The sequence below is a fragment of the Platichthys flesus genome, chromosome 5 (assembly GCF_949316205.1).
Source record: "Platichthys flesus chromosome 5, fPlaFle2.1, whole genome shotgun sequence".
NCBI lineage: Eukaryota > Metazoa > Chordata > Actinopteri > Pleuronectiformes > Pleuronectidae > Platichthys > Platichthys flesus.
The window spans coordinates 25,406,239-25,433,126 of record NC_084949.1 but is presented as its reverse complement, the minus strand read 5'-3'; the positions used below and the strand labels follow the sequence as shown (position 1 = coordinate 25,433,126).

General features: G+C 41.9%; 4 protein-coding genes across 5 annotated transcripts; 2 read left to right on the top strand and 2 right to left on the bottom strand.

Moving 5' to 3' along the window:
* Positions 1 to 6,199: 6,199 nt before the first annotated feature.
* On the top strand, positions 6,200 to 10,277 carry LOC133953138 (uncharacterized). 2 transcript variants are annotated; one of them, XM_062386917.1, is made up of 3 exons: positions 6,200 to 6,296; positions 7,062 to 7,326; positions 7,733 to 10,276. In XM_062386917.1, exons 2-3 carry the CDS (start codon positions 7,063 to 7,065, stop codon positions 8,402 to 8,404), a joined length of 936 nt encoding a protein of 311 aa, XP_062242901.1. In that variant the 5' UTR covers positions 6,200 to 6,296; position 7,062; the 3' UTR covers positions 8,405 to 10,276. The 2 variants fall into 2 exon arrangements, with proteins under 2 accessions (XP_062242901.1, XP_062242900.1); XM_062386916.1 differs by having other exon boundaries at positions 6,282 to 6,418; positions 7,733 to 10,277.
* An 836-nt stretch (positions 10,278 to 11,113) lies between these two features.
* On the bottom strand, positions 11,114 to 12,583 carry LOC133953482 (G-protein coupled receptor 4-like). Its single transcript, XM_062387405.1, has 2 exons — positions 12,203 to 12,583; positions 11,114 to 11,644 (listed from the first exon to the last, which is right to left on the bottom strand). Exons 1-2 carry the CDS (start codon positions 12,581 to 12,583, stop codon positions 11,114 to 11,116), a joined length of 912 nt encoding a protein of 303 aa, XP_062243389.1.
* Positions 12,584 to 16,863: 4,280 nt separating this feature from the next.
* Positions 16,864 to 17,679, top strand: LOC133953481 (allatostatin-A receptor-like). Its single transcript, XM_062387404.1, has one exon. The coding sequence runs from the start codon at positions 16,864 to 16,866 to the stop codon at positions 17,677 to 17,679; it is 816 nt and encodes a 271-aa protein (XP_062243388.1).
* A 7,682-nt stretch (positions 17,680 to 25,361) lies between these two features.
* Positions 25,362 to 26,888, bottom strand: LOC133953480 (G-protein coupled receptor 4-like). The gene is made up of 2 exons (XM_062387403.1): positions 26,511 to 26,888; positions 25,362 to 25,883 (listed from the first exon to the last, which is right to left on the bottom strand). Exons 1-2 carry the CDS (start codon positions 26,886 to 26,888, stop codon positions 25,362 to 25,364), a joined length of 900 nt encoding a protein of 299 aa, XP_062243387.1.

Genomic DNA, 26,888 nt, shown 5'->3' with positions numbered 1-26,888 from the left:
CTGTGGACTTTTTATTTGCAAAATGCAAAACTAAGTAGGGTTGAAAATACAGTTCCTCGTAGTTTGCATGTGCAAATAAATTCCTGAGGTTTAACCTGAAAGACAAGTTCAGACCAGTCGACTGAGCCGTCCGTCTCTACCTGGAGCTTTCAGTCAGGAAGCGAGAAAACGGGGGGGGGGGGGGGGGGGGGGGTGGAGAGAGAAACAGCTGGGCCAGTGTTTTACGGGAAGGTCCTTACTTGTAATCGTGAAAACAGAAAACACTCACCAGGGTCTCACAGGGAGGGTTTCACAGGCGGGCGATAGAGGAGGGCGGGTGGAGCACAGACGTCTCAGTTTGAGTGTGTGTCTGTGTGAAGATATCTCTGTGTGGGTTTATCTTCAGGAGTCAGGACATCTTGGGGAATCGTGGGCCGGTCCCTTAACTTTCTGACCCACTTTCCCAGATCTGTTTCAGGGTTAAGAATGAGGTTTCGGTCAGGGTTAGACTTTAAGTTATGAAAGTTTACTTAAGGTTTGGTTAAGTTATGAGTTGCTCCTGTTTAGGGTCAGAGGTCAGGTTCTGGTTGGGCTGTTAGTAATGAATGGACGTCTCTGTGGTGCCTGTGAAGGGGTTAGGGTTAGGTGTGTGAACGTGTGTGAGACATTTTGCACTTCAGAGCTATTGCCTGTTTGGTCACTGCTTCAAAATACACACAACTTTAAACCTATCCTTAGTTTAATAGTTTTAACAGCAACAACATTAAAATTAGTTTTGGTTCTAATTAAAGTTTTGCCTCTTGAGACTGAATGAAGTGGACGTAGTATCTGACAGGGACCCGAACGTGTGTGTGAGCTCAATGTGCTGACTGGTGTCGAGCAGCTGTGTAAATTTTGTCGTGGCAGTGAACCCACACACACACACACACCAACACATACACCCACACTCCTCCCTGACAGATTCCCCAGTAGAAAGGCCTTGCCCTCCTGGGAACACTCTGATAAGAAGCGCTGACTGAGCCGTCGACCTGAAGCAGAAGCGATAACACAGGACTCTCTATTGTGACTTGGATATTTAGGTCACAGCTGAGTTACCTGGGAGCTTAGCACAAGTTAATCCACATGATTAATACAAGTGTCCACATGCTTCACACTCCACTAGTTCTGGTGATTCCTGTTGCTTGTGGCTGTTAATAAATAATAAATAATATAAAGTACATTATTTTATACATGTGAATCATGTTGTTTTATATTATGCTTCTCAGATATTTTTTCTGGAGAATAGAAACACTTCTCCATGTTGCGTAACTCACAGAAACCATGTTGTTATTTCATTGAAATGACTCAGCAAGTCTCTGTGTGAGTCTATAGTGTGCGCGGCATACAAACACACAACTTATCACATGTCTGTCTTTCTCTTTACTTTAAGTTTCTTCCTGGGGCTTTTCAGTATTCAGTTTTGATTTCCTCCAGATGTGAACCGAACTGTTTTCCTTGTCCTGTGGGTTGTGATCCTCAGACATCAGTATTCAAACTGACTTTGTGATATGATCCAAAACTAGAATCCAAAACTTTGTCCCTCAGGACAAATTATGAAACCACATTTATATTCTATATAATATTTCCCGTCACGATTCCCACATAATTCTTTGAGAAATCACCAAAAAAGTTTGATCTCGCAACATTAAAGAAGAAATCCCTGACCAGGATCTGGAGGCCGACAGATTTACACCACTTGTTTTAAGCTGCTCTGCAAAATGTCAGGTTTTGTAAGAAGGAAAAATCCTTTAATTATTAGTCTGTGGAGATGCGTTTCTTTTATTGGTGGAAAAAAACAAACATTTCAGAACTTTCCTCTACTGTTTGTGGATCTCTCAAACTTCATATCATCTGTGGTGATAGCTGTAATTGCTGTATCGTGCTCCTTCTGCATGGATAATGACATCTGACATATGATTACTGACTATGGTGAGAGGGATGAGCAGTGTGTGGGTAGAGGGAGAACCGGCTTCTCATGTGGTTCATCCCCATGTGAGACGAGTGACCTTAAGAATCCAGAGTGGGTTCATGTGCACGTGGAATCCGGTTTCTGTTGGAGACACTTTTGAAAGATGAAACACTCGGTGGCTCCGGGCAGGGCAACGTTGATTCTTGTCTTGTCACGTTACTCTGTTTTCGCCTCACACAATTAAACACAGACAGTTGAGGGGACAGAATCTGTGCGTGTGTTTGTGTGCAGTCATGTGTCTCAGGTCATGAGGTATTTCACGACTGAGTTGTTCTGAACCAGGACACAACAGAATGCTTTGTAGGGAGGAAAGTTAAAAGAGGAAACGTCCGTCCTGAGGGAAGCCAGAGGGATACACAAAGAACAGAATTAACATCCCTGGCTCTCTCTGGGAGGGTTGTGTGTTGTGTTACATTCACACAAAAGTCATAAAACTGATGAAGTCTTTGTGTTTTCTCTTATTGGTATGAATCATAGTTTGTTTATGAAGATGAACGACAGACTTCCACTTTCTCGCACCATCCAGAAATGAAGCAAAACTATGATATGAAATCTAAATCCTGAATTGTTCGACCAATTGCGAGTCAGTCTCAGCTGTCATTCATGATGTTTTACCCCATTTTTGTTGTATGAAAATTATATTAAACCAACTTGGCGGACACACATCGAACGGCTTAAATGACTATCAGAGAAACTATTATTTTATGTTTTGGCTTTAAATTTGGCCCATGTCCCACCCGCTAACATGGAGAAGGCAGGGTTTTTTACCTTTACTGCAGCCAGCCAGCAGGGGGCAATCAAGCTCCTTTGGCTTCTGTTTAGGGAGGTGTCCATCTTTGTATGCAATCAATTATACAAGCTCAGTATATTGAACATTGCTTTATAGCATTTTAGTATTTGTATATGTACGCTAATTATGAAGCTAAAATCAAGCAGTTAGCTTAGCTAGCAGGAGTAAAACATGGGGAACTAGCATAGCTCTGACCAAAGATAACATTACTTGTGACACCTCTAATGCACAAATGAGCATTTCCCCCAAAGTTTAAACTATATTCTTTCAAAATACACATAACTTTGTTTCTCGAGTTCCACACAGAGAACCCCTTCTCCCATTCCTGGAGCCTTGTTCCCCCGGAGAAGAAGAAGGCTGTAGTTTGTTGTGTGGACTAAAAAAAAAACTCCATGAAGGTGCAGTTGCCTCCATTAGCTTTTAGCTGCATCTATACCATTGTGTGAACGAACCCAAATGAGCCAACAGCTGAGTGTCCAGCCTCAAGCTTTCCTCTCATTTCTTTACGCAACTGCACATTCAAACTGCACATCTGTTTCGTCTGTTTCCTGGAGCCGAGCCGGTTCAACTGGTCTGACGGGGCCTGATCTGACTCACACCCAGCCCCTGGAGTACTGGGAGTGTTTGAGCGCCGAGACAGTCCTCAGCTATATCTCACATTATGTCACAAGACTTGATGGCATCTGCCTCACAAAGGTGCTGAAACCTAGTAAGGCCATGAGGCTAAAGTTAGTCTACTGTAAGTCATTGCCAAGCAATCTGACACATTCAGATATTGTGAGCTCAGGCTGTTAGCAGGTCTATTCCTGCCTGATATCAACTACAACACGTGAATATGTGACAGTTGGATCTACTACTACCTACTCTACGACCAGTGCAAGGTTGTGTCTTATATATGAATGGTGTAGGAGCCATGAATGTAGTCGAGGGATATTTCATTTTTCCCTTTCAGACAACTTTGTCTCACCTGTTCATGAATAAATAAGGATAAATACATTAATATCCATGAACAACAACAGCAATCAATAACTTAAAGACTTCAATAGCCTGAAAGCAGAACGACTGAAGTAGAATGAAAGTAGCAACATTATTTGATTTGTTATGGTCTGTTATTATTGGTTAATATCGTTTTCTTAAATTAAATGTATTTTTGTGATAACAGTGATTGGTAACGATTGGTCACGTGATTTTATTGTTGGTTGATTTGTTTCGTTGATGGCTGTGATTACTTTGTTCACAATGTGTGTACGTTAAAATCATAATTTGGACTTATGTTCGTTGAATCTCTCTAATCGAGAGTCAAACCGTGGAATTCAGGCCTCAAGGACTTTTTCAGATGAATCCCTGTGAAAGGAAAGATCAGCCATAACAAACTGGACTGAGAACAAATGGTTAAAGCGTTTGTTGGCTCCGCTGATTCCGAGCTTGGTTTCAACTGCGTTGGCATTTTTAAAGTTTACTTTTAGTGATAGCATTGACATCAACAGATATGGGCTAGTGAACAAAATCACACATTACATTAACATACATGTACTTGAATGTTTTAAAGTTTTAATCTTCCTGCACATCCACACCTTGTTTTGAGGAAACATCTTCACAGTTTACAGTAAATATATTTGTACTTGGTGGTGAAGATATTTCAAACAATGATGGATCAAACAAGGAGAAGAGGAAAAAGACTTCTGTCCTTGAAGACAATTCTCAAGTGTATAATAATGTAATATTATTATTTAATAGAAATAGATACAGTAAAAGTAGGTGAGAACAAAAGAAAAAGGACGGGACGGAGAAAATGTGTGTTGCTGTGTTTTATTGTGTGGAGACCTGAAAACAGGAAACCTTTATGACACAGTTCCTGCCATTTGTGACCAGTAAAGCTAGACACGCCCATAAACTACATGTGGTTTAAACATTTATGAGTCAACTTCAGAGAAAGGAAGAGCCCAGTTCCGTCTTTTACCTCTGGGTTAATTAAAATGACCTAGGAAGTTTGTGACATCACATCCTGTGTCAGTAAATGTTGTGATCACCTCACTAATTCTCGTTCTCTGCCAGTAAATAGCAGCAAACATGTATTTGGAAATGTACTTTTCTTGCTTCTAACTTCAGATTGAATGTACAGTAGCAAAACTAACAGATAAACTTTACGGATACATGAGGACTGCTTATAAAAATGTATAATTTGTAATCCATTAAATGTTTTCTATATGAACCCCTTTGCTAAATAATTCCTTGATGTGCGTAAATACATATATTTCTTGCTCAAGTTCCTCTCTGTGTTTTTCCTGTTTCCTGTTTGGGCTTATATAATTTAAAAACCAAATAAAGAGTTATTTATATAATGGAAAACTTTGTGGGATCCCACCTATGACACTTGAAGAAGGACATGTCTGTATATTCAGTGTCCTCTCCTGAGTTTCTCCATGTGTCTGCCCCTCACGTCTGAGTGAATCATCTCCCTGGAGCTCAGCTGATGCTGCTGCTCTCAGATCAGGGGATCTCTGAGCAGCTGAGCTCATTACCCGGGTCACAGGCTGAAGATTAGCACGACAGATTTACTGCCACAAAGTGGAGTGACACATTTTTCTCTCCGCACCTCAACTGTCTCCTCACGTGAGACCTCATGCAAACCACAGGATGTCTTAACTATTCCCTCCTGTTGTCATGTGTAGTAGATTATTTATCTTAAGAAGGAAACAGAATTCAAGTCAACATGAGATTTGTCATTAACCTTTCCTTCTCTATTTCTTTTAATGTGAGGACTAATATCTTTTGGGTTTGTGTGTTTCTGTGTGTATGTGTGTGTGTGTGTGTGTGTGTGTGTGTGTGTGAAGTCATTTCATGGCATAGTAACTGGAAACAAGGGCGGTAGAAAGAGGAAGAGTGAGCTCAGGAATGTGATCTTCTGCAGAAAGAGGAAGTGACAACACAAACCAAGCGTAAGACGAGTTCACACGTCTGCTGAAAACCTGATAAGTTGGTGCAGATGAAATTTGAGTGATTAGGTTTATTGCACCTTTGTGTTGTAGCTGTTGTTGAACATGTTGTCTCCTGTAGTGAGTCACTGTCCTTTAATCTGCAGCTCAGGAGCTTCCTCTGGTGTCACTTCTTCAAACTGCAGCCAGAGAGTTTCTGTGAGCTTGTTACTGTAGTACTGTAAATAATAATATATAAAGTACAGTATATACAATAAATACAGAACTGGGATAAGTAGGTTAAAACAAGTTTAAATAGTTAAATGAATGCAGATTTAAACAGTTTAATGAAAAATAAACAATTTCTATCTGTTTTTAAACATATTTTCCACATTAGTTTTTAAATTTTATTATTGAAATATACATTTCTAATATGACATGTTTATTTATTTCTACTATATTTATTTATAAATGTATGTATTTCTGTTTCTATGTAGATTCATCCTCTGGGCCACTGCACTACACTTCCTGTCCAGTAGATGGGGGTAGAGCTCTTTATAACAGTTTTACCAAACGCTAGAAGAAGAATCTGAAAAAAGGAAGTGTGAGTTTTAATGTTTCTGTTTTTAAACTTGTCTATTTTATATAAAGAGGAAGAGGAGAAGAAGAAATCAGTATATTGTCACATGGTAACTTGATGCTGTTTACAAGCTTCATCCTCAGAAGGTCGGTTCAGTTCATTTTTAATTAAAAACGTTAATTTAAGAATAAAACAACCCGGAACTTGACTGTCTCACGAGCTCACTTGCCAGACTCCTTTGGCATAAAAGCCAATTTAACACTCAAGCGTCATTTCCACGTTTAAAACAATTGAGTTTCACTTTGATTCTAACTTTAACTGAGTCCTGTCAGTCCATTCTGCAATACGGCTCACATGTCATTTATTAAGTTGCTCGTGTTTTAACGCAAAAGCTTGAAGTTGGTGTCAATTATCGATAACGTTATCAAAGTGATCTAAAAACTACAATTACATATAGAACTGGAATACTGAAAATATTCATAAAATGTTATTGTTATGTAAATATAAACCATCTGGTCTGCATTTATTTAAATCAATACAAATATTTGTTTTGAAAACTATGAAATAAACTGCAGATTTATTTAAATCAGACAATATCAGAACATTTTAGAAAATACAGCTTTATCACTACCTAGTTTAATACAAATCAAATACATGGTCCCATCAAATAAAAAAAAAAATCTTATATGAATACGAGACTGTGACACAATGGTTTTTATTATTTTGAAAAGAAAAATCTATGTGTCTCACTTCAATCTTCCACTATGATCTTCTCCTCTCGCTCCACAGAATGTCCTCCGCTCTCTCCCGTCATGTCCTCTGGGAGTCTGAGGGGCTGGTGGCCTACCTCCACCCAAGGCCCTGGACCCCTGGCTCCGTTATCCTGGAGAGCCTGACCCCCGGCAGCCCGGGAGGAAGCATCTTCCACCTGCAGGAGCCGGTGTACCTGTCCTGGCTGCTGGGAGCGAGAGCCGTGTCCCAGCTGCTGTGTGAGAGGTTGGGGGTTCGTAGGTGTGCGCTGGTCAGCAGACCCCACAGAGACAGGCCGGCCCAGGTGAGAGCTGTACAGTGCAGCCAGTGAGACCTGTAGAAGGGTCATCATCATATTTTAAAGCTACTTTACTGCCAATATCGATTTGCCAGCACCAATGTGTTGAAAAGTTGTACTTCTGCCATGATGGGAAAAAAAAAACTGTAATCTTTTAGTCCCTGAAACGTTCTAAAAGGGAACTAAAAGGTTCTTGCAGACGAGCGGTAATAAGGAAATTTAGCCTCTACATGGCTACAACAAGCTGTTCCACTCCCGTCCACCAGGTGGTGACATTCATGAACACTATACAACACATGACAACATCCTCCAGCACCTCAGCAACAGTAGACATGAAGGTTACCAACCGTGGAGCTGTGGATGTGACAGTTTGTTCCTGTTTTCATTTTTCATGTTATTTTCATTTCCACAGATTTGTGTCCTCCCCTTGCATTGTCTGGATGACGAGTGGCGCCCTCACCTGGCGGGAGAGGAGGAGCACAACGCCCAGGACCCGGGGTACTGCACGTCTAAGACAGCCCCCAGGTGGAGCGACTCCAGCCTGACTGAAATCCAAACCAAGATTCGAGCCAAACTCCTGTCTCCGGACGCCCCCCCCAATCTGACCTTCCTCGGGGCCGACCCGGCTCACCCCGGGCTGTTCTCGCGCATCGTGCGTGGGGAGGAGCAGCAGTGGCGCGTGTGGGAGGACGAGGGTCATGTGGCCTTCCTCACGCCTTTCCCCAACTCCCCTGGACTCACTGTGCTGGTCCCACGCCGACCTTTGACCTCTGATATATTCAGATTAGAAAAAAAAGATTATGAAGGATTGGTGCTGGCGACTCAGAAGGTGTCCCGACTTCTGGAGGAGGGGTTGGGGGCCTCTGGGGTGGGGCTTATTTTCGAAGGTTTTGAGATTGACTATGCACATGCCAAGTTGATGCCACTGTTTTCACCTCCGTCATCAATGGCAGGAGGTGAAATCACTGAACCTAGAACGCCCCGGTTCTACCCAACATACCCTGGATACGTGAGCTCGGAGGATGGACCTGAAGCCAGCCTGGAATGTCTGAAGGAGATGCACAGTAAAATTACTCGGGTTTAAAACAATTCCCACTCATGTACCCCGCCCCCCCCAAGGAGATCCCTTTAAATTCAATCTGCACCAAACTGAACACACAGATATCAGCTCCCTAGATACAGTGCCTTGCATAAGTATTCACCCCCTTTGGACTTTTCTACATCTTGTCATGGTATAACCACAGATTAAAATTATTTCACAATTATTTACAAATAAAAATCTGAAAAGTGTTGAGTGCATATGTATTCACCCCCTTTACTGTGAAACCCCTAACAAAGATCTGGTGCGACCAATTGCATTCACAAGTCACATTTGCAAGTCACATAATTAGTAAATAGGGTCCACCTGTCTGCAATTTAATCTCAGTATAAATACACCTGTTCTGTGAAGGACTCAGATTTTGTTGGAGATCATTACTGAACAAACAGCATCATGAAGACCAAGGAGCTCACCAAACAGGTCAGGGATAAAGTTGTGGAGAAATATGAAGCAGGGTTAGGTTATAAAAAAATATCCAGAGCTTTGAATATCTTTCTGAGCACCATAAAATCCATTATAAGAAAATGGAAAGAATATGGCACAACCGCAAACCTACCAAGAGGAGGCCGTCCACCCAAACTGAAGAGTCGGACAAGAAGAAAATTAATCAGAGAAGCAACCAGGAGGCCCATGGTTACTCTGGAGGAGTTGCAGAGATCCACAGCTGAGGTGGGAGAATCTGTCCACAGGACAACTATTAGTCGTCTACTCCACAAATCTGGCCTTTATGGAAGAGTGGCAAGAAGAAAGCCATTGTTGAAAGGGATCCATAAAAAATCCCATTTGGAGTTTGCCAGAAGCCATGTGGGAGACACAGCAAACATGTGGAAGAAGGTGCTCTGGTCAGATGAGACCAAAATTGAACTTTTTGGCCTCAATGCAAAACTCTATGTGTGGCAAAAACCCAACACTGCCTATCACCCTGAGCACACCATCCCCACAGTGAAACATGGTGGTGGTAGCATCATGCTGTGGGGATGCTTCTCTTCAGCAGGTACAGGGAAACTGGTCAGAATAGAGGGAAAGATGGATGGAGACAAATACAGGGAAATCTTTGAAGAAAATCTGATGCAGTCTGCAAAAAACTTGAGACTGGGGCGGAGGTTCATCTTCCAGCAGGACAATGACCCTAAACATACAGCCAGAGCTACAAAGGAATGGTTTGGATTAAAGAATGTTATTGTCTTAAAATGGCCCGGTCAAAGCCCAGACCTCAATCCAATAGAGAATCTATGGCAAGACTTGAAGATTGCGGTTCACAGTCTCCATCCAATCTGACTGAGCTTCATCTTTTTTGCCAAGAAGAATGGACAAACCTTTCCATCTCTAGATGTGCAAAGCTGGTAGAGACATACCCCAAAAGACTTGCAGCTGTAATTGCAGCGAAAGGGGGTTCTACCAAGTATTGACACAGGGGGGTGAATACTTATGCACCCAACAGATGTCAATTTTTTTGTTCTCATTATTGTTTGTGTCACAATAAAATTTATTTTGCACCTCCAAAGCATGTTTTGTTGATCAAACGGGAAAAAGTTTATTTAAGTCTATTTGAATTCCAGTTAGTAACAGTACATAATGGGAAAAAGTCCAAGGGGGGTGAATACTTATGCAAGGAACTGTAAGCCTGGGTTTTTATCTTCAGCAAGACTTGAATTATTCTCCAGGAAACCAGTTAAAATGTAAATCCACCCACTGACCTATGAAACATAGTCTCGTTGAAAACTGTTCAGTTGTGTTTTTGTAATTTTTCTAAAAAAGAAACTTAACCTTCTTGGTGGAGGCCAGGTCACAAAGTTAAATCTTGTGCAGTGTGCAGCAAGATTCTTACTAGAATAAATATGCTGTTTATCTGTGTTCTTTACTTATTAAAGTGTGTTGTGTATTTATGATGTGGACAATGACACAATGTGGCCGCTCATTACATTCCTGCTAATTGGTCCCACAGTGGGTTTCCCATGATGAGGCTTAATAAAGGACTAATTGCTTAATCAGTGCTCTCTGCACCAGCACCCGCTCCGGGCCGTCATTTACGTGGACTCAAGATGTGAACGAGTTAATGAGTCTCTCTTGGAATATCCAGTTAAACTAGGGTCCTCATCTACTTTCATTATTCTCAATGATCTTTGAAAACAGTTTTCTTAAACTTCTCCAAGGATGTTCTGGGAACCAGCTGCTGGTTTCAGGTGGAGACCACGTTAAACACCAGTCAAGAAAGAATCTTTAACTCATATACGTTTATACCCACGTAAGATTAAAAAGTGCATTTAAAGCTTTAAGGCAGGGAAACAATTTCACACACAAAAAGATGACAAATCCATGAAATGATTTATTTTTAAATGCTTATTTTACTGCAAACATTATTCTCACAGTTTCTACTTTGTAGGAAAAAAGTTTGGATTCTGGAAAATCTGCAAAGATGTGAGGAGGAAACGCAGCAAACAAATATGAGTTAGAGCTTCTTTTGAATCCATCTTTAACTAGTTTTACTATGTTACATTAACATATTTAATACATTTACAACTTATGTGTTTAAATATATTCCACGACAATTTACTGCCACTGCAAATGATAAATTAATGATGTAATGTTCAGGAAACTGACAAGAAAGAGTCAGTTTGAACCAGATGTTGTAGAGACTGCGTTCTGGTTTTGTCCAGCTCAGTATTAATTTATTCGTGATTGGTGGTTTGATTCCTACACCCTGACCTCCTCTGGCTTCTTGGACAGACTCCGACCGCAGCACTTGATCTCCTTCAGCTCCATCTTGGTGATGTAGAGGAGAGGCTCCAGGCTGCAGCTCAGATCCATGAGGGCGAACACGCTGGTGCTGACCTGGCAGCGGTACTGAACCAGTGTGTAGTATGGCACAAAGGGCATGAGCGCCACAGGAGGCAGGTAGTTGACCACGATGATGACCAGGATGTTCAGCACGGTCTTGAAGGCCCTCTTCTTCACCGGGTGCATCACCTCCTTGCCCGCCACGGAGCGCCGCAGCACCCAGATGATGGAGATGTTGGAGAAGACCATGACCGCGAAGGCGAAGAGGATGACCCCGCTGAAGATGCCGCTGGCCTTCACGACGTCCAGGAGGCTTTTGGCGACGCCGTATGACAGCGTGAAGCCCCACACGGCCACGGAGATGCCGATGCGGATCTTGTTGTCTCGGACGCTGGTGAACAGCACCGGGTGGACCACAGCGATGTAGCGGTCGAGGCAGATACACACCTGGGGAAGCAGAGCATGTGAAGGAGTGGGACCTTAGTGCTTGATCTATTTCTACCTGTTTCAGATTCAGTGACTTTAATCTAAACCAGTGGAGAAGAATTTAAAATGAACACTGAACTACAAAAAGTGCACTAAAACTAAGAATAATCGTTCAGAGGCAATTGTGGTATTTTTCAATCTGGGCAGAAAATACTGAATGGAATTGAATACCCCGAGTAATAACAGTATCAGTGACTCTGTGTTTTAATCCCACAGGTAGATAAACAGATGGATTACTTCATTTCTCATTAAATTATGAATATTATTATTATTAATTTATACTTATTTTCTCTGGAAACAAGATACCAAAATACCTTGATGAGATTTCTACTTAACAAAAGAATAAATACATCTCAAAAGATGAGATTCATATTCAATTCAGAGACACTTATATGAGTTATGAGTTTTAAGAGCTTCATTAAATCTAAAATAGCAATAGAAATGGATGTTGTACAGAAATATAATATATACACTTATGACTTCTCTATAAACTCTGAAGTATTGGGAACAATAACTCACCAAAAAGAGCGGCGCTATATCTTTGACCCCGTAAGTGAATCTCAGAAAGAACCAGAAGTTGCTGTCCCCCAGCAGCAGGCGGTTGATCATATCTAAGGGTGTCATCAGGCAGAAGAAGGCATCCAGGATGGCCAGGTTTAAGATGAAGGTGTCCGAGGTGGAGGCGTCGCTCTTCTTCGAGATGATCTGCCAGATGACCAGGACGTTACAGGGCGTCCCCACGAACAGGTTCAAAATCTTGACCACGAAGTAGAACACGTAGCCGTAAGGGGCCACTGAACACATGTGGTACTGGTACCACGGCGGAGGTCCAGCAGGGGCGCCGGGGGTGGTGGAGTTGATGAAGAAGTGGCCGGTGGGACTCCAGGTGGAGTTAAACATTGTCGGCGGATGCAGGGAGAAGAGGCTGGAAGGAAAAGACAGAAGATGGAATACTAGTTCTGAACCGTGCTGTCAGAAAGGGGATTTCATCTTCTCACCTCAACAGGGTTTACGGGGTCCTGCAGTCTGACTGAGCAGCACCATGTGGGGACCTTCTGCATGTGGCACCACATCGTCAGGACCAGTGGCTTTTAAAGGACCACCCACGGGGACCGATGCCCCTTTAGGATCGGACCAGTCTGAGCGATAACGGGTATCAATATTGTGTCTTACCTGAACTGCGATTGGACAGTTGTGTTAAATAGAGCCGCTCAGATTTCTTCAGTGATTGGACGGTTCGGTTGGCATCGCTCCCGTGTAGAAGTAGAAGTTAAAGATGCCACATGGGTAAATGTATGTGAGTTAATTGCCTCAGTCTTTGAGTAAGTGAAAAGAAGGTCTTTGCCTGCAGGACGTCAGTAATTGCTTTTGTGTAAAGACTAAGACGTGTCTCTTGAGCACAAAGTGGTTTCTGAGTTGGTGAGTTACAAAAATACATAATCGAATATTTTCTCCATGACACCTGCTGAAGTTAATTATTTATGCTAAATGCCAGGGTGTAAAAAGAGTAAGCTGATCCCAGGTCTGATCCTATGGAGGCTTTATCTGCAGCCGCCCTGCAGCCGAGCACTGATGCAACTGTTCAGTAAACAGCTGATGCAAGGTAAGACCGAGTGAACATGAGAAATCGAATGCAAGGTGTTTCTAACGGGCCCCGGCTGTGTTCAGGGTGGGGAGAGAAAAACCCTGAGGGGCAAAGTCAAGGTGTTGTCGGTTTGGCACTTTTCAGCCGACACATTTCACACACATCAGCATGTTCACCAGTCCGAGTGGTCCTGTGGTCCCACTCGGACTGTTAGAGCGGTTGAGGAAAAGAAAATCTATGTATTAGTAACCTTGTGATAAGGAAATCTGCACTGGAAACATCTGGCAAGGGCGTTTACCATAAAGACCCTCCAGTTGCATTATGGGAAACGAAGGATTCTGTGTTCTCAGAGCCTTACCATTACTTTAATTAAGTAAAACATACAATTACCGCATTTCAGACATTGACACATATTATATCACAAAAGTCCAATAAAATCCCAAGTGCTTTTAATACAATAAAAAGATGAATAGAAATTGATATATAGAGATTTCAGGTCATGTAGTATTAGTAAAAAAAGGGAATATCCAGTTTTAAGAAGAATGTAGCAGGCAGATGAATTCAATCAAATCAATGACAAGATTCAATAGATTATTGTGGTTAAATCAGTGGTTCTGGATTTCTTTCTCCCGGCTCTTTGGTGTTTGTTCATTTAAAACCGAAGGGACAGTCAGCGATGATGTAAAGATCACTTTGTTACAGGATGTGAGGATGCGCCTCATGTCCAGGGATTAGTTAAATTGGGTGGTGTCACAAAATGCAGATGATGCTGTCCTTATGCACCGGGTCTAAAAACACACACAACTTTGAATTTACATGGATCAATCCACATATAGACGAGTAGTTGAGGAAAAGTTTCAGGTGTTTGTCTTCGTCTGAACCGATCTCATCTCTGCCCGGTGACCAACGCCACGGTGTTAACAGGTAAAGTGATTGTAAATGTTGCTCTGACGGAATGTGTTTTTATTGACTTGAACGTTAAATGTTTCTTTTGAGTTAAATGCACGGGTTCATGAAACTAAATCTTAAGATAAGAGAAAGAAAATACTTCAAAAGGGAAATTTGCTGTGTTGCAGCTGCAAAGAGGAGAAATCTAAGAGAAATGGACGTCAATAAAAAGTAATTATACAATATGAATGTGGATCTGGATGATAACTATAATACAAAGGGCAGAACATCGATGCTGCTGCTTAAGTGACTTCTGCAAAAGAAATTCTGTCACTTTAATAATAGAAGAAAATAATTTAAGTATTTAAAAAATAGCCTCTTATTATTTCCCTTTGTTGCATCGTGCTTTATCAAAACTAATAAAAATCATGTTGGGTTAATTTTCGTCTGGCTTTTTTTCTTTCAGTTGTTTTATTTTCTAAATGAATGCAAAAAATACATTAGTTACAATGATTGAGTCTAAAAGATAAAAGATGTGAACATGTGAATATTAAGTGCAGCTGAAGTGTTTCAAAGGAAAGAAGCTCAGATCATCTTTCTGTTCAAAGGAAGTGGTTCTTTCACAAATGTTTATACGCCCTAAACGATTGTTAGTAATAATCTGATATACATCAGACTCACAGTAGTTTTTATTTTACGTGGAAGATCCCACAGTTTCTTAGACTACGACTTAATGTCGTGATGATGCACCAGATGTTTAATGATCTCCACCTGCTGCCGAGTCGTGGGTTTGAACATGTTGAGTCTTAAACTCTGAAGATCTGGAAAAACTCCTGATCCGGAGTACACGTCTGTTTCTGACATGACGATGTCAATTTACCTGATTTTACCAACAGGCTTCTGAAAGACGCGTCAGGGAAAACAACTGGAAAGGTTGGTGTTAGAGAAGTTGGACGCTAGACTGAATTCCCAGAATCCTCAGCTGCAGAGTCAGAGTCAACACAGACTGTGGTTCGACCGAACAGATCACGCGCCATCGTGTCATTTGATCAAGAGAGCGGCCGAGCTTCTCCGAAAAACATCATGAATACTCAAAGATAAAAGAAAAACTCTGTAAAACTCAACCGCACAGAATAAACTCTGAGCTAAAGTAACTCATGATTTGAATGTGAGGCATCAAAGTGAATTTGCATCGAGTTAAACACCTGGTACAAGACAAATAATCTGATGTTATGTCTGGAGGTTATGTTTTCACCCGTCTGTTTGCTTGTTTAGATAATAACCACGAAACCTGGACGGATGGAGGTCGAGTGGATCAGGTAACATCACATAATCCAATATTTCTTGACTTTCTTGAACTTTGTGAGCAGTTTTCAACATTTTCCTCCTCTGGATCAAGTCTAAGCATTTATTTGTTGATACATGGAGCAGAACAAGGTTGTGTGGTTTTAATTTTGGTTTCTACATCGACAACATTCTATCTTTAGCAAATACGTTCCAACAAAAAACAAAACAAGGAGTGAAAAGAGGCTGAAAAGTTGAGTGTATTTGGCTTCACACCACGATCACATCTGCAGTCAACACAAGATGGCAGCTCTTGTATCCAAGATATTTTGCCTTCATTTTTGCAAACTCGACCTTAAAGGGGACATATTATGCCCATTTTACCACAAGTTGATATGGTTCCTTGGGGTCTTAATGAAATGTCTGTAACATATTTTGGTCAAAATGCCCCAAGGATCATTTAAAACAGCACCTTTTTACCCTGTCTAAAACAGCCCTCCTCAGATTGAGCTGTTTTGAGTGCCCCGCCCCCCCCTCACCCCCCCTCCCTCCTTCACGAGATACAAGCACCCAGATTTTTAGCTATCCATTACCTCTATAGAAATATGGCTACTGGAGACGAAGATACAATCTTGCAACCATATCGTTTTGAAACAGAGTCAGGTGGGCCAAAGCCTGGCTGCGAGAGCCCCAGCTCCCCAGCACAGTCCCAAAGTGGGGGCAGTGGGAGCAGTGGGAGCAGTGGGAGCAGTTGGAGCAGTTGGAGCTTGAGCTGGCGCAGCAGCAGCATCCTTCCACACTGTTGAGTCAACGTTTAGAGGTGTCCCGGTGGTCCCTCGTTTATGCGGCCACTTAAATGTCTGACGGGTAGCAGCAGCGAGCTAACGCTAGCCAGGCTCCACCGGCCCGGTTAGCTCGCGAGCTTACGCCAGCTGGGGAGCCGGGCTCCCTTAGCCGGGGGAGCCCTTAGGGTGCTGGCTTGCGGGCCTGGCTCCCCGGCTAGCGTTAGCTCGCGAGCTAACCGGGCCATGTAGCGAGACTCCCTACATGGGCATGGTGTGACTATGACGTTTATTTTGGTCGTAATCCCATTCGACGTACTCTAGCGTATCGTTTCTGACATTTAGGAACCACAACAAATTGGAGTTGTTTTTTTCCAGAATTTTTGGGACAGTAGACATGCCAGATACCGAAATTAACATGTAGAAGCACTACAAAAGTGGAATTTTCATAATATGTCCCCTTTAAAACAGGATCAGATGCTGTACGTTACCTGAACGTGGAGCATTTAGAACGAAACACCCGGTGATCACCTTAATCAAACGATAAAGTTCTGCCTGTTGTTTTATTTTACAGATATTCAACAGAGGAATTCAACTCAACCTCAAATATGACACACGTCTCCGGTAACGTAACCGTGAACATGAAGATCCTGTTCCTGGAGATCTTGTACTGCTACCTGCCCACGATCATCATCGTGCCGCCACTTGCAATTCCTGCCAACGCTCTGGTCATCAGCCTCCTGCTGTTCAAACCTGGCATCTGCTGCACCTCCGAGATCTTCACCCTCCAGCTGGCCATATTCGACTTGTTATTCTGCTTTATAATCCTCTCTGAGTTCATCCGGTTCTTGTGGCTTCCATCAGTGGAGTCGGCCAACTTCGTGGCTTGGAGTTTGAGTCAAGCCGGAGGGCCGCTCCTGCTCTGCCTCCTGAGTCTGGACAGCTACATCGCGGTCTGCCACCCGCTGGTCTTCCTCCGGCTCAAGGTTCCCAGGCTGAGGCTGTCCATGTGCTTCGTGGTGAACGTGGTCACAGCTCTCTCTTGCCTGCTGATGAAATACTCCAGACCCCTGCGGTGGAAGGTGATCATGGTGCTCCTGTGTTGTGTCATCGCGATCATCTCCACCTGCAGCGTGCTGATTCTCAGGTCCCTCCGCCAGACAGGGCCCGGCGGGAAGGAGCTCCACCCTATGAAGAAGCGCGCGTTCAAGATAGTGCTCACCTCCTTTGTGCTGGTCATCGTCCACTACTCCCCCTCGTTCTGTGAATACCTGCTGAGGGCGTGTCTTTCCAGTCTGCTGGGTCCCTACTCAGCCCTCACCAGTGTGACCTACACAGTTCTGTCTCTGAGCAGCGTGGCTCAGCCGCTGTGTTATCTGAAGCGAACCAAGAAGCTGCCGTGTCGCCGCGGCTCTGCTGCCGAGACGAAGACAGTCACCACGGCTTTGAGACGCTAGTGAACCACAGAGACATATTAAATATTTACTTTATTTCTTTGCAGCGTTTAGATCATATGCCACCTGCAAACGATGAGTTCTGACTGAGGTCATCAAGTTAGAGACGTCTTATGTTATTTTGAGAGGTATAAAAAATATTTGGGTTCTTTATGAAAGTGTCTCAGGACAAATTAGAAAAACATTTTCCCGCCAGTTTCGAGATAAATAATGGAAGACGCAGCTTTGTCATGGAGCATTGTCATCAGCGTTTGTTTGTTTGTTAGTTAGTTAGCAGGATCACTTAATATCTATGTAACCGATTTGCCTGAATTTGTGTAGATGGGTGGGGCTTTACTTTCCTTTTCATTTATCATTTTTACTAAAGAACTTGACATGTTTCTGATTGTTCGGCCTTGGTGGAGGTATGAGATCTTCTAGTTACTTTTGAGAATATTCAAAAGTTGAAATTAGCACAGTTAGTTTCTGCGTGTGTGTGTGTAAATGCTTGTTTGCAAACCAGAAACTAGAAAATTTGTATCCTTGATTTTCTTTAAATTTTACAACTGTTGTTATATGTGTGATAAGGAGTCGATATAAAAAAGGAAGCTACTCAACATTGATTGTACGTCCACAACAACATTCATTATTTAGAAAATATGCAACAGTCATAGGCTACAACATTGTGTTTGTGTCGCTGTTTCTGTAATAAGCATGTGCAGGATTGGAAAATATAACTTTTAAAACAATAAATGCAATATCAAACTTTACATATGTTTCAATGTTTTTATTTAATAAATCATATAAACATCCCAGTTTGTCGTACAAATTGGATTTGTAGTCAAATAGTCAGGCAATAGTCAGGCAGTAGCAATTTAAAGAGAGAAAACTATTGTTAGAAAAGTAAATGAATCATTCCAGTGACTTTTTGGATTTCTTTGAACATCAGATGTCTAAATATAAAAAAAGATGACGGTAATTGACTCTGATAAACACTTTGTTCTCTGTGTTGTCCATATGGCTTTAAACACAAAGGTCCCACAGTTCTCATTCTGTGTTCGGGGACCAGACACAGCATCATGACTGAAGAGGCTGTTCAACAGCTGAAAACACATGAAAACACATGAAATGATGTGTTGAACAAAACACATTCAATATGATTTTCTATATTATAGTTTATGTTTGGGCTTTAAATTTGGCCCATGTCCCACCCGCTAACATGGAGAAGGCAGGGTTTTTTACCTTTACTGCAGCCAGCCAGCAGGGGGCAATCAAGCTCCTTTGGCTTCAGTTTAGGGAGGTGTCCATCTTTTTATGCAATAAATTATATAAGCTCAGTATATTGAACATTGCTTTATAGCATTTCAGTATTTGTATATGTACGGTAATTATGAAGCTAAAATCAACCAGTTAGCTTAGCTAGCAGGAGTAAAACATGGGGAACTAGCATAGCTCTGTCCAAAGGTAAAATTATCTACGCACCTCTAACGCACAAATGAGCATTTCCCCCAAAGTTTAAACTATATTCTTTCAAAATGCACATAACTGTGTGTCTCGAGTTCCACATAGAAAACCCCTTCTCCCATTCCTGGAGCATTGTTGTCCCGGAGAAGAAGAAGGCTGTAGTTTGTTGTGTGGACAAATACAACCTTCATGAAGGTGCAGTTGCCTCCATTAGCTTTTATCTGCATCTATACCATTGTGTGAACGAACCCAAATGAGCCAACAGCTGAGTGTCCAGTCTCAAGCTTTCCTCTCATTTCTTTACGCTCTTTGAAAAACTGCACATCTGTTTCGTCTGTTTCCTGGAGCCGAGCCGGTTCAACTGGTCTGACGGGGCCTGATCTGACTCACACCAAGCCCCTGGAGTACTGGGAGTGTTTGAGCGCCGAGACAGTCCTCAGCTATATCTTACATTATGTCACAAGACTTGATGGCATCTGCCTCACAAAGGTGCTGAAACCTAGTAAGGCCATGAGGCTAAAGTTAGTCTAGTGTAAGTCAGTGAGAGCCAAGCAATCTGACACTTTCAGATATTGTGAGCTCAGGCCGTTAGCAGGTGTATTCCTGCCTGATATCAACTACAACACATGAATATGTGACAGTTGGATCTACTACTACCTACTCTACGACCAGTGCAAGGTTGTGTCTTATATATGAATGGTGTAGGAGCCATGAATGTAGTCGAGGGTTCTTTCATTTTTCACCTTCAGACAACTTTGTCTCACCTGTTCATGTGAATAAATAAGGATAAATACATTAATATCCATGAACAACAACAGCAATCAATAACTTAAAGACTTCAGTAGCCTGAAAGCAGAATGACTGAAGTAGAATGAAAGTAGCAACATTATTAGATTTGTTATGGTCTGTTATTATTGGTTAATATCGTTTTCTTAAATTAAATGTATTATTGTGATAACAGTGATTGGTAACGATTGGTCACGTGATTTTATTGTTGGTTGATTTGTTTCGTTGATGGCTGTGATTACTTTGTTCACAATGTGTGTACGTTAAAATCATAATTTGGACTTATGTTCGTTGAATCTCTCTAATCGAGAGTCAAACCGTGGAATTCAGGCCTCAAGGACTTTTTCAGATGAATCCCTGTGAAAGGAAAGATCAGCCATAACAAACTGGACTGAGAACAAATGGTTAAAGCGTTTGTTGGCTCCGCTGATTCCGAGCTTGGTTTCCACTCCCTTTGCATTTTTAAAGTTTACTTTTAGTGATAGCATTGACATCAACAGATATGGGCTAGTGAACAAAATCACACATTACATTAACATACATGTAATTGAATGTTTTAAAGTTTTAATCTTCCTGCACATCCACACCTTGTTTTGAGGAAACATCTTCACAGTTTACAGTAAATATATTTGTACTTGGTGGTGAAGATATTTCAAACAATGATGGATCAAACCAGGAGAAGAGGAAAAAGACTTCTGTCCTTGACGACAATTCTCAAGTGTATAACAATATAATATTATTATTTAATAGAAATAGATACAGTCAAAGAAAATCTAAGTAAAATCAACTAAAAGACTAATTTCACCAATAAAATATCAAAGGTTATTTAAAGTTGTTGCTCACTGAATACTGAATGAAACTCTGACATTAATATCAGAGTCACTTTGGGCATTAACCTCAAACAACCTGCACCAGAGACCTCACTGGTTCCTCAACCGGTTTTAAGATGATCAGAGTTTTGTTTCCTCTTTGGGAAACGTAGGCGAGAACAAAAGAAAAAGGACGGGACTGAGAAAATGTGTGTTGCTGTGTTTTATTGTGTGGAGACCTGAAAACAGGAAACCTTTATGACACAGTTCCTGCCATTTGTGACCAGTAAAGCTAGACACGCCCATAAACTACATGTGGTTTAAACATTTATGAGTCAACTTCAGAGAAAGGAAGAGCCCAGTTCCGTCTCCTACCTCTGGGTTAATTAAAATGACCTAGGAAGTTTGTGACATCACATCCTGTGTCAGTAAATGTTGTGATCACCTCACTAATTCTCGTTCTCTGCCAGTAAATAGCAGCAAACATGTATTTGGAAATGTACTTTTCCTGCTTCTAACATCAGATTGAATGTACAGTAGCAAAACTAAATAAACTTTACGGGTACATGAGGACTTCTTATAAAAATTCATAACTTATAAACCATTAAATGTTTTCTATATGAACCCCTTTGCTAAATAATTCCTTGATGTATGTAAATACATATATTTCTTGCTCAAGTTCCTCTCTGTGTTTTTCCTGTTTCCTGTTTGGGCTGGTGTTGTGCAATAGTGCTTAAAAAGTGTTACCATAGAATGGTGTGCCTTAAGCACTCAATATATTTGGTTATCAAAATAAAATATAAAACATTAATATTTAAAATATTAATATTAAATCATAACTTTAACTGGTTAAAGTTCTCGCGGGGCCATCCTTCATAGAAGGGAAAAGATAGCCAATTTAGTGATTAAGATCAGTCTCATTTAGATCTAGTTCAATTAGAAATCTCAATATTTTACCATTAAAGATTATATAATGAACAATGAAGGTTATGGAGTTCTTAACAGTGTTACGGTTGGCAAAATTCACTTATGCAATATTAATGACAGAACATTTGTGAAAGAAGAACATTTATTATGAACATAAAAAAGTATAAAAACACAAATTACTAAACAATCAAACTAACTAACCAGGAGTTGTGTGAGTGTGTGTGTGAATGTAAATTAGCATGCTTTAAAGAATGGTCCCTAAGATAAGAGCCCCCCCCCCTTCTTCTGAGGTTGCTTTACGGCACAGGGGGAAGGTTTAACTAGGTGAGATGCTATGCGTGTCTGTGTGTATGTTAATCAGATAATGATAGTCAGGGACCAAGCCTGTGGCGAGCCTAACTGCCATTAACGTTCATTTAACTTATACCTACAACATCACAGCATATATCAAACTTGTAAACACACAGAATTGAGTAAACAGTCTTGCTTAGCATGTATAATTATTAAGCCCAGTATATGTTACCAGTCCGAGGGAAAGAGGAAAAGAAGTTTCTGTTCAGTTTGCAGTTCTGTGACGTCTCCTTTGTGGTCGTAGAGTTCTGCATTCATGATTCTATCGAGCGGTGTGCTCAGATGCTGTTTGAAGTTTTCCTGCAGGACATCGCGTCGCTACGAGGAGTTCGGTAGAGCTTGAAGGGCGAGGAGATTTCCTTGAAGAGTGTGGGCAGGGGAGCTGCACCTCTGACCTCCGGTTGTGGGTTGGATAGAGAAGGAAGCTGGATCAGAGCTTGAGCAGCCTTCCGCCCTCGGAGAGATGGAAGAAGAGAGGCTGTAGCAGCCTTCCGCCCTCGGAAGGATTCTAGAAAGAGAGAGAGTTTGGGGAGACCTCTCCTTATATTGGCCCCGGTGACCTCACAGGTCTTGGACCAGAGTGACCAATAGGAGTTGACCCTGGTGGCTCTTGACACCTTTGTGTGACATTGCCCAGACCCCAGGACATGCAGCATCCTGTTACATCCTCTGGGAGACTGAGTTCCTTGACTTTCAAAGATCGATGGAACCTGTTGCATCTTGGGGGATTGAGTCCACTCAAGCACATGCGGCATGTTTGTAACAAGTTTGACTGAAAGGAGGCCTGTGGTTTGCACAAAAACCATGTCCCAACACTGGTATAATTTAAAAACCAAATAAAGTGTTATTTATATAATGGAAAACTGTGTTGGATCCCATATATGACACTTGAAGAAGGACATGTCTGTATATTCAGTGTCCTCTCCTGAGTTTCTCCATGTGTCTGCCCCTCATGTCTGAGTGAATCATCTCCCTGGAGCTCAGCTGATGCTGCTGCTCTCAGATCAGGGGATCTCTGAGCAGCTGAGCTCATTAGCCGGGTCACAGGCTGAAGATTAGCACAACAGATTTACTGCCACAAAGTGGAGTGACACATTTTTCTCTCCGCACCTCAACTGTCTCCTCACGTGAGACCTCATGAAAACCACAGGATGTCTTAACTATGTCCTCCTGTTGTCATGTGTAGTAGATTATTTAATTTAGGAAGGATCCTTCTCTCTTTCTTTCCTTTCCTTCTCTATTTCTTTTATTGTGAGGACTAATATCTTTTGGGTATGTGCATTTCTGTGTGTGTGTGTGTGTGTGTGGAGTCATTTCATGGCATAGTAACTGGAAACAAAGGCGGGAGAAAGAGGAAGAGTGAGCTCAGGAATGTGATCTTCTGCAGAAAGAGGAAGTGACAACACAAACCAAGCGTAAGACGAGTTCACACGTCTGCTGAAAACCTGATAAGTGGTGCAGATGGAATTTGAGTGATTAGGTTTATTGCACCTTTGTGTTCTAGTTGTTGTTGAACATGTTGTCTCCTGTAGTGAGTCACTGTCCTTTAATCTGCAGCTCAGGAGCTTCCTCTGGTGTCACTTCTTCAAACTGCAGCCAGAGAGTTTCTGTGAGCTTGTTACTGTAGTACTGTAAATAATAATATATAAAGTACAGTATATACAATAAATACAGAACTGGGATAAGTAGGTTAAAACAAGTTTAAATAGTTAAATGAATGCAGATTTAAACAGTTTAATGAAAAATAAACAATTTCTATCTGTTTTTAAACATATTTTCCACATTAGTTTCTAAATTTTATTATTGAAATATACATTTCTAATATGACATTTATTTCTACTATATTTATTTATAAATGTATGTATTTCTGTTTCTATGTAGATTCATCCTCTGGGCCACTGCACTACACTTCCTGTCCAGTAGATGGGGGTAGAGCTCTTTATAACAGTTTTACCAAACGCTAGAAGAAGAATCTGAAAAAAGGAAGCGTGAGATTTAATGTTTCTGTTTTTAAACTTGTCTATTTCATATAAAGAGGAAGAGGAGAAGAAGAAATCAGTATATTGTCACATGGTAACTTGATGCTGTTTACAAGCTTCATCCTCAGAAGGTCGGTTCAGTTCATTTTTAATTAAAAACGTTAATTTAAGAATAAAACAACCCGGAACTTGACTGTCTCACGAGCTCACTTGCCAGACTCCTTTGACATAACAGCTATTTTAACACACAAGCGTAATTTTCACGTTAAAAACAATCCAGTTTTACTTTGATTCTGACTTTGACTGAGTCCTGTCAGTCCATTCTGTTTTCATTTTTCATGTTATTTTCATTTCCACAGATTTGTGTCCTCCCCTTGCATTGTCTGGATGACGAGTGGCGCCCTCACCTGGCGGGAGAGGAGGAGCACAACGCCCAGGACCTGGGGTACTGCACGTCTAAGACAGCCCCCAGGTGGAGCGACTCCAATCTGACCTTCCTCGGGGCTGACCCGGCTCACCCCGGGCTGTTCTCGCGCATCGTGCGTGGGGAGGAGCAGCAGTGGCGCGTGTGGGAGGACGAGGGTCATGTGGCCTTCCTCACGCCTTTCCCCAACTCCCCTGGACTCACTGTGCTGGTCCCATGCCGACCTTTGACCTCTGATATATTCAGATTAGAAAAAACAGATTATGAAGGATTGGTGCTGGCGACTCAGAAGGTGTCCCGACTTCTGGAGGAGGGGTTGGGGGCCTCTCGGGTGGGGCTTATTTTCGAGGGATTTGAGATTGACTATGCACATGCCAAGTTGATTCCACTGTTTTCACCGACGTCATCAATGGCAGGAGGTGACATCACTGAACCTAGAACGCCCCGGTTCTACCCAACATACCCTGGATATGTGAGCTCGGAGGATGGACCTGAAGCCAGCTTGGAATGTCTGAAGGAGATTCACAACAAAATGACTCGGGTTTAAAACGATTCCCACTCATTCCCACACACAAAGATTATAAATCCCTGAAATTATTTATTTTCCAATGGTTATTTTACTGCAAACATTATTCTCACAGTTTCTACTTTGTAGTAAAAACACTTGGATTCTAGAAAATCTGCAGAGATGTGAGGAGGAAACGCAGCAAACCAATATGAGTTAGAGCTTCTTTTGAATCCATCTTTAACTAGTTATACAATGTTACATTAACAGATTTAATACATTTACAACTTATGCGTTTAAATATATTCTACGGCCATTTACTGCCACTGCAAATGATAAATGAATGATGTAATGTTCAGGAAACTGACAAGAAAGAGTCAGTTTGAACCAGATGTTGTAGAGACTGCGTTCTGGTTTTGTCCAGCTCAGTATTAATTTATTCGTGATTGGTGGTTTGATTCCTACACCCTGACCTCCTCGGGCTTCTCGGACAGACTCCGCCCGCAGCACTTGATCTCCATCTTGGTGATGTAGAGGAGAGGCTCCAGGCTGCAGCTCATATCCATGAGGGCGAACACGCTGGTGGTGACCTGGCAGTGGTACTGAACCAGTGTGTAGTATGGCACAAAGGGCATGAGCGTCACAGCAGGCAGGTAGTTGACCACGATGATGACCAGGATGTTCACTACGGTCTTGAAGGCCCTCTTCTTCACCGGGTGCATCACCTCCTTGCCCGCCACGGAGCGCCGCAGCACCCAGATGATGGCGATGTTGCAGAAGACCATGACCGCGAAGGCGAAGAGGATGACCCCGCTGAAGATGGCGCTGGCCGACACCTCGTCCAGGAGGCTTTTGGCGACGCCGTATGCCAGCACGAAGCCCCACACGGCCACGGAGGTGCCGATGCGGATCTTGTTGTCTCGGACGCTGGTGAACAGCACCGGGTGGACCACAGCGATGTAGCGGTCGAGGCAGATACACACCTGGGGAAGCAGAGCAGTGAAGGAGTGGGACCTTAGTGCTTGATCTATTTCTACCTGTTTCAGATTCAGTGACTTTAATCTAAACCAGTGGAGAAGAATTTAAAATGAACACTGAACTACAAAAAGTGCACTAAAACTAAGAATAATCGTTCAGAGGCAATTGTGGTATTTTTCAATCTGGGCAGAAAATACTGTAATTCCACTCTCATTTTTTTTTAAATATCCATACATGAACTTCTTTACTTTTTCTTTTATTATAAAATATTGAATGGAATTGAATACCCCGAACAATAACAGTATCAGTGACTGTGTTTAAATCTCACAGGTAGATAAACAGATGGATTACTTAATTTCTCATTAAATTATTATCTTATTATTATTATTAATTTATACTTATTTTCTCTGGAAACAAGATACTAAAATACCTTGATGAGATTTCTACTTAAAAGAATAAATACATCTCAAAAGATGAGATTCATATTCAATTCAGAGACACTTATATGAGTTATGAGTTTTAAGAGCTTCATTAAATCTAAAATAGCAATAGAAATGGATGTTGTACAGAAATATAATATATACACTTATGACTTCTCTATAAACTCTGAAGTATTGGGAACAATAACTCACCAAAAAGAGTGGTGCAAAATCTTTGACCCCGTAAGTGAATTTCAGAAAGAACCAGAAGTTGCTGTCCCCCAGCAGCAGGCGGTTGATCATATCTAAGGGGGTCATCAGGCAGAAGAAGGCATCCAGGATGGCCAGGTTTAAGATGAAGGTGTCCGAGGTGGAGGCGTCGCTCTTCTTCGAGATGATCTGCCAGATGACCAGGATGTTACAGGGCGTCCCCACGAACAGGTTCAAAATCTTGAGCAAGAAGTAGAACACGTAGCCGTAAGGGGCCACTGAACACATGTGGTACTGGTACCACGGCGGAGGTCCAGCAGGGGCACCGGGGGTGGTGGAGTTGAAGAAGTTGCCGGTGGGACTCCAGGTGGAGTTAAACAT

What these genes read in the sequence shown, in the direction of transcription:
- LOC133953138 (XM_062386916.1), top strand. Translation starts at nt 6,390, where the DNA reads ATGCTGTTTACAAGCTTCATCCTCAGAAG. An exon ending in ACAAGCTTCATCCTCAGAAG is followed by an intron (nt 6,419 to 7,061) that starts GTCGGTTCAGTT and finishes CTCGCTCCACAG; the next exon opens with AATGTCCTCCGCTCTCTCCC. An exon ending in ACAGAGACAGGCCGGCCCAG is followed by an intron (nt 7,327 to 7,732) that starts GTGAGAGCTGTA and finishes TCATTTCCACAG; the next exon opens with ATTTGTGTCCTCCCCTTGCA.
- LOC133953482 (XM_062387405.1), bottom strand. Translation starts at nt 12,583, where the DNA reads ATGTTTAACTCCACCTGGAGTCCCACCGGCCACTTCTTCATCAACTCC. An exon ending in ATATAGCGCCGCTCTTTTTG is followed by an intron (nt 11,645 to 12,202) that starts GTGAGTTATTGT and finishes CTGCTTCCCCAG; the next exon opens with GTGTGTATCTGCCTCGACCG.
- LOC133953481 (XM_062387404.1), top strand. Translation starts at nt 16,864, where the DNA reads ATGAAGATCCTGTTCCTGGAGATCTTGTACTGCTACCTGCCCACGATC.
- LOC133953480 (XM_062387403.1), bottom strand. Translation starts at nt 26,888, where the DNA reads ATGTTTAACTCCACCTGGAGTCCCACCGGCAACTTCTTCAACTCCACC. An exon ending in ATTTTGCACCACTCTTTTTG is followed by an intron (nt 25,884 to 26,510) that starts GTGAGTTATTGT and finishes CTGCTTCCCCAG; the next exon opens with GTGTGTATCTGCCTCGACCG.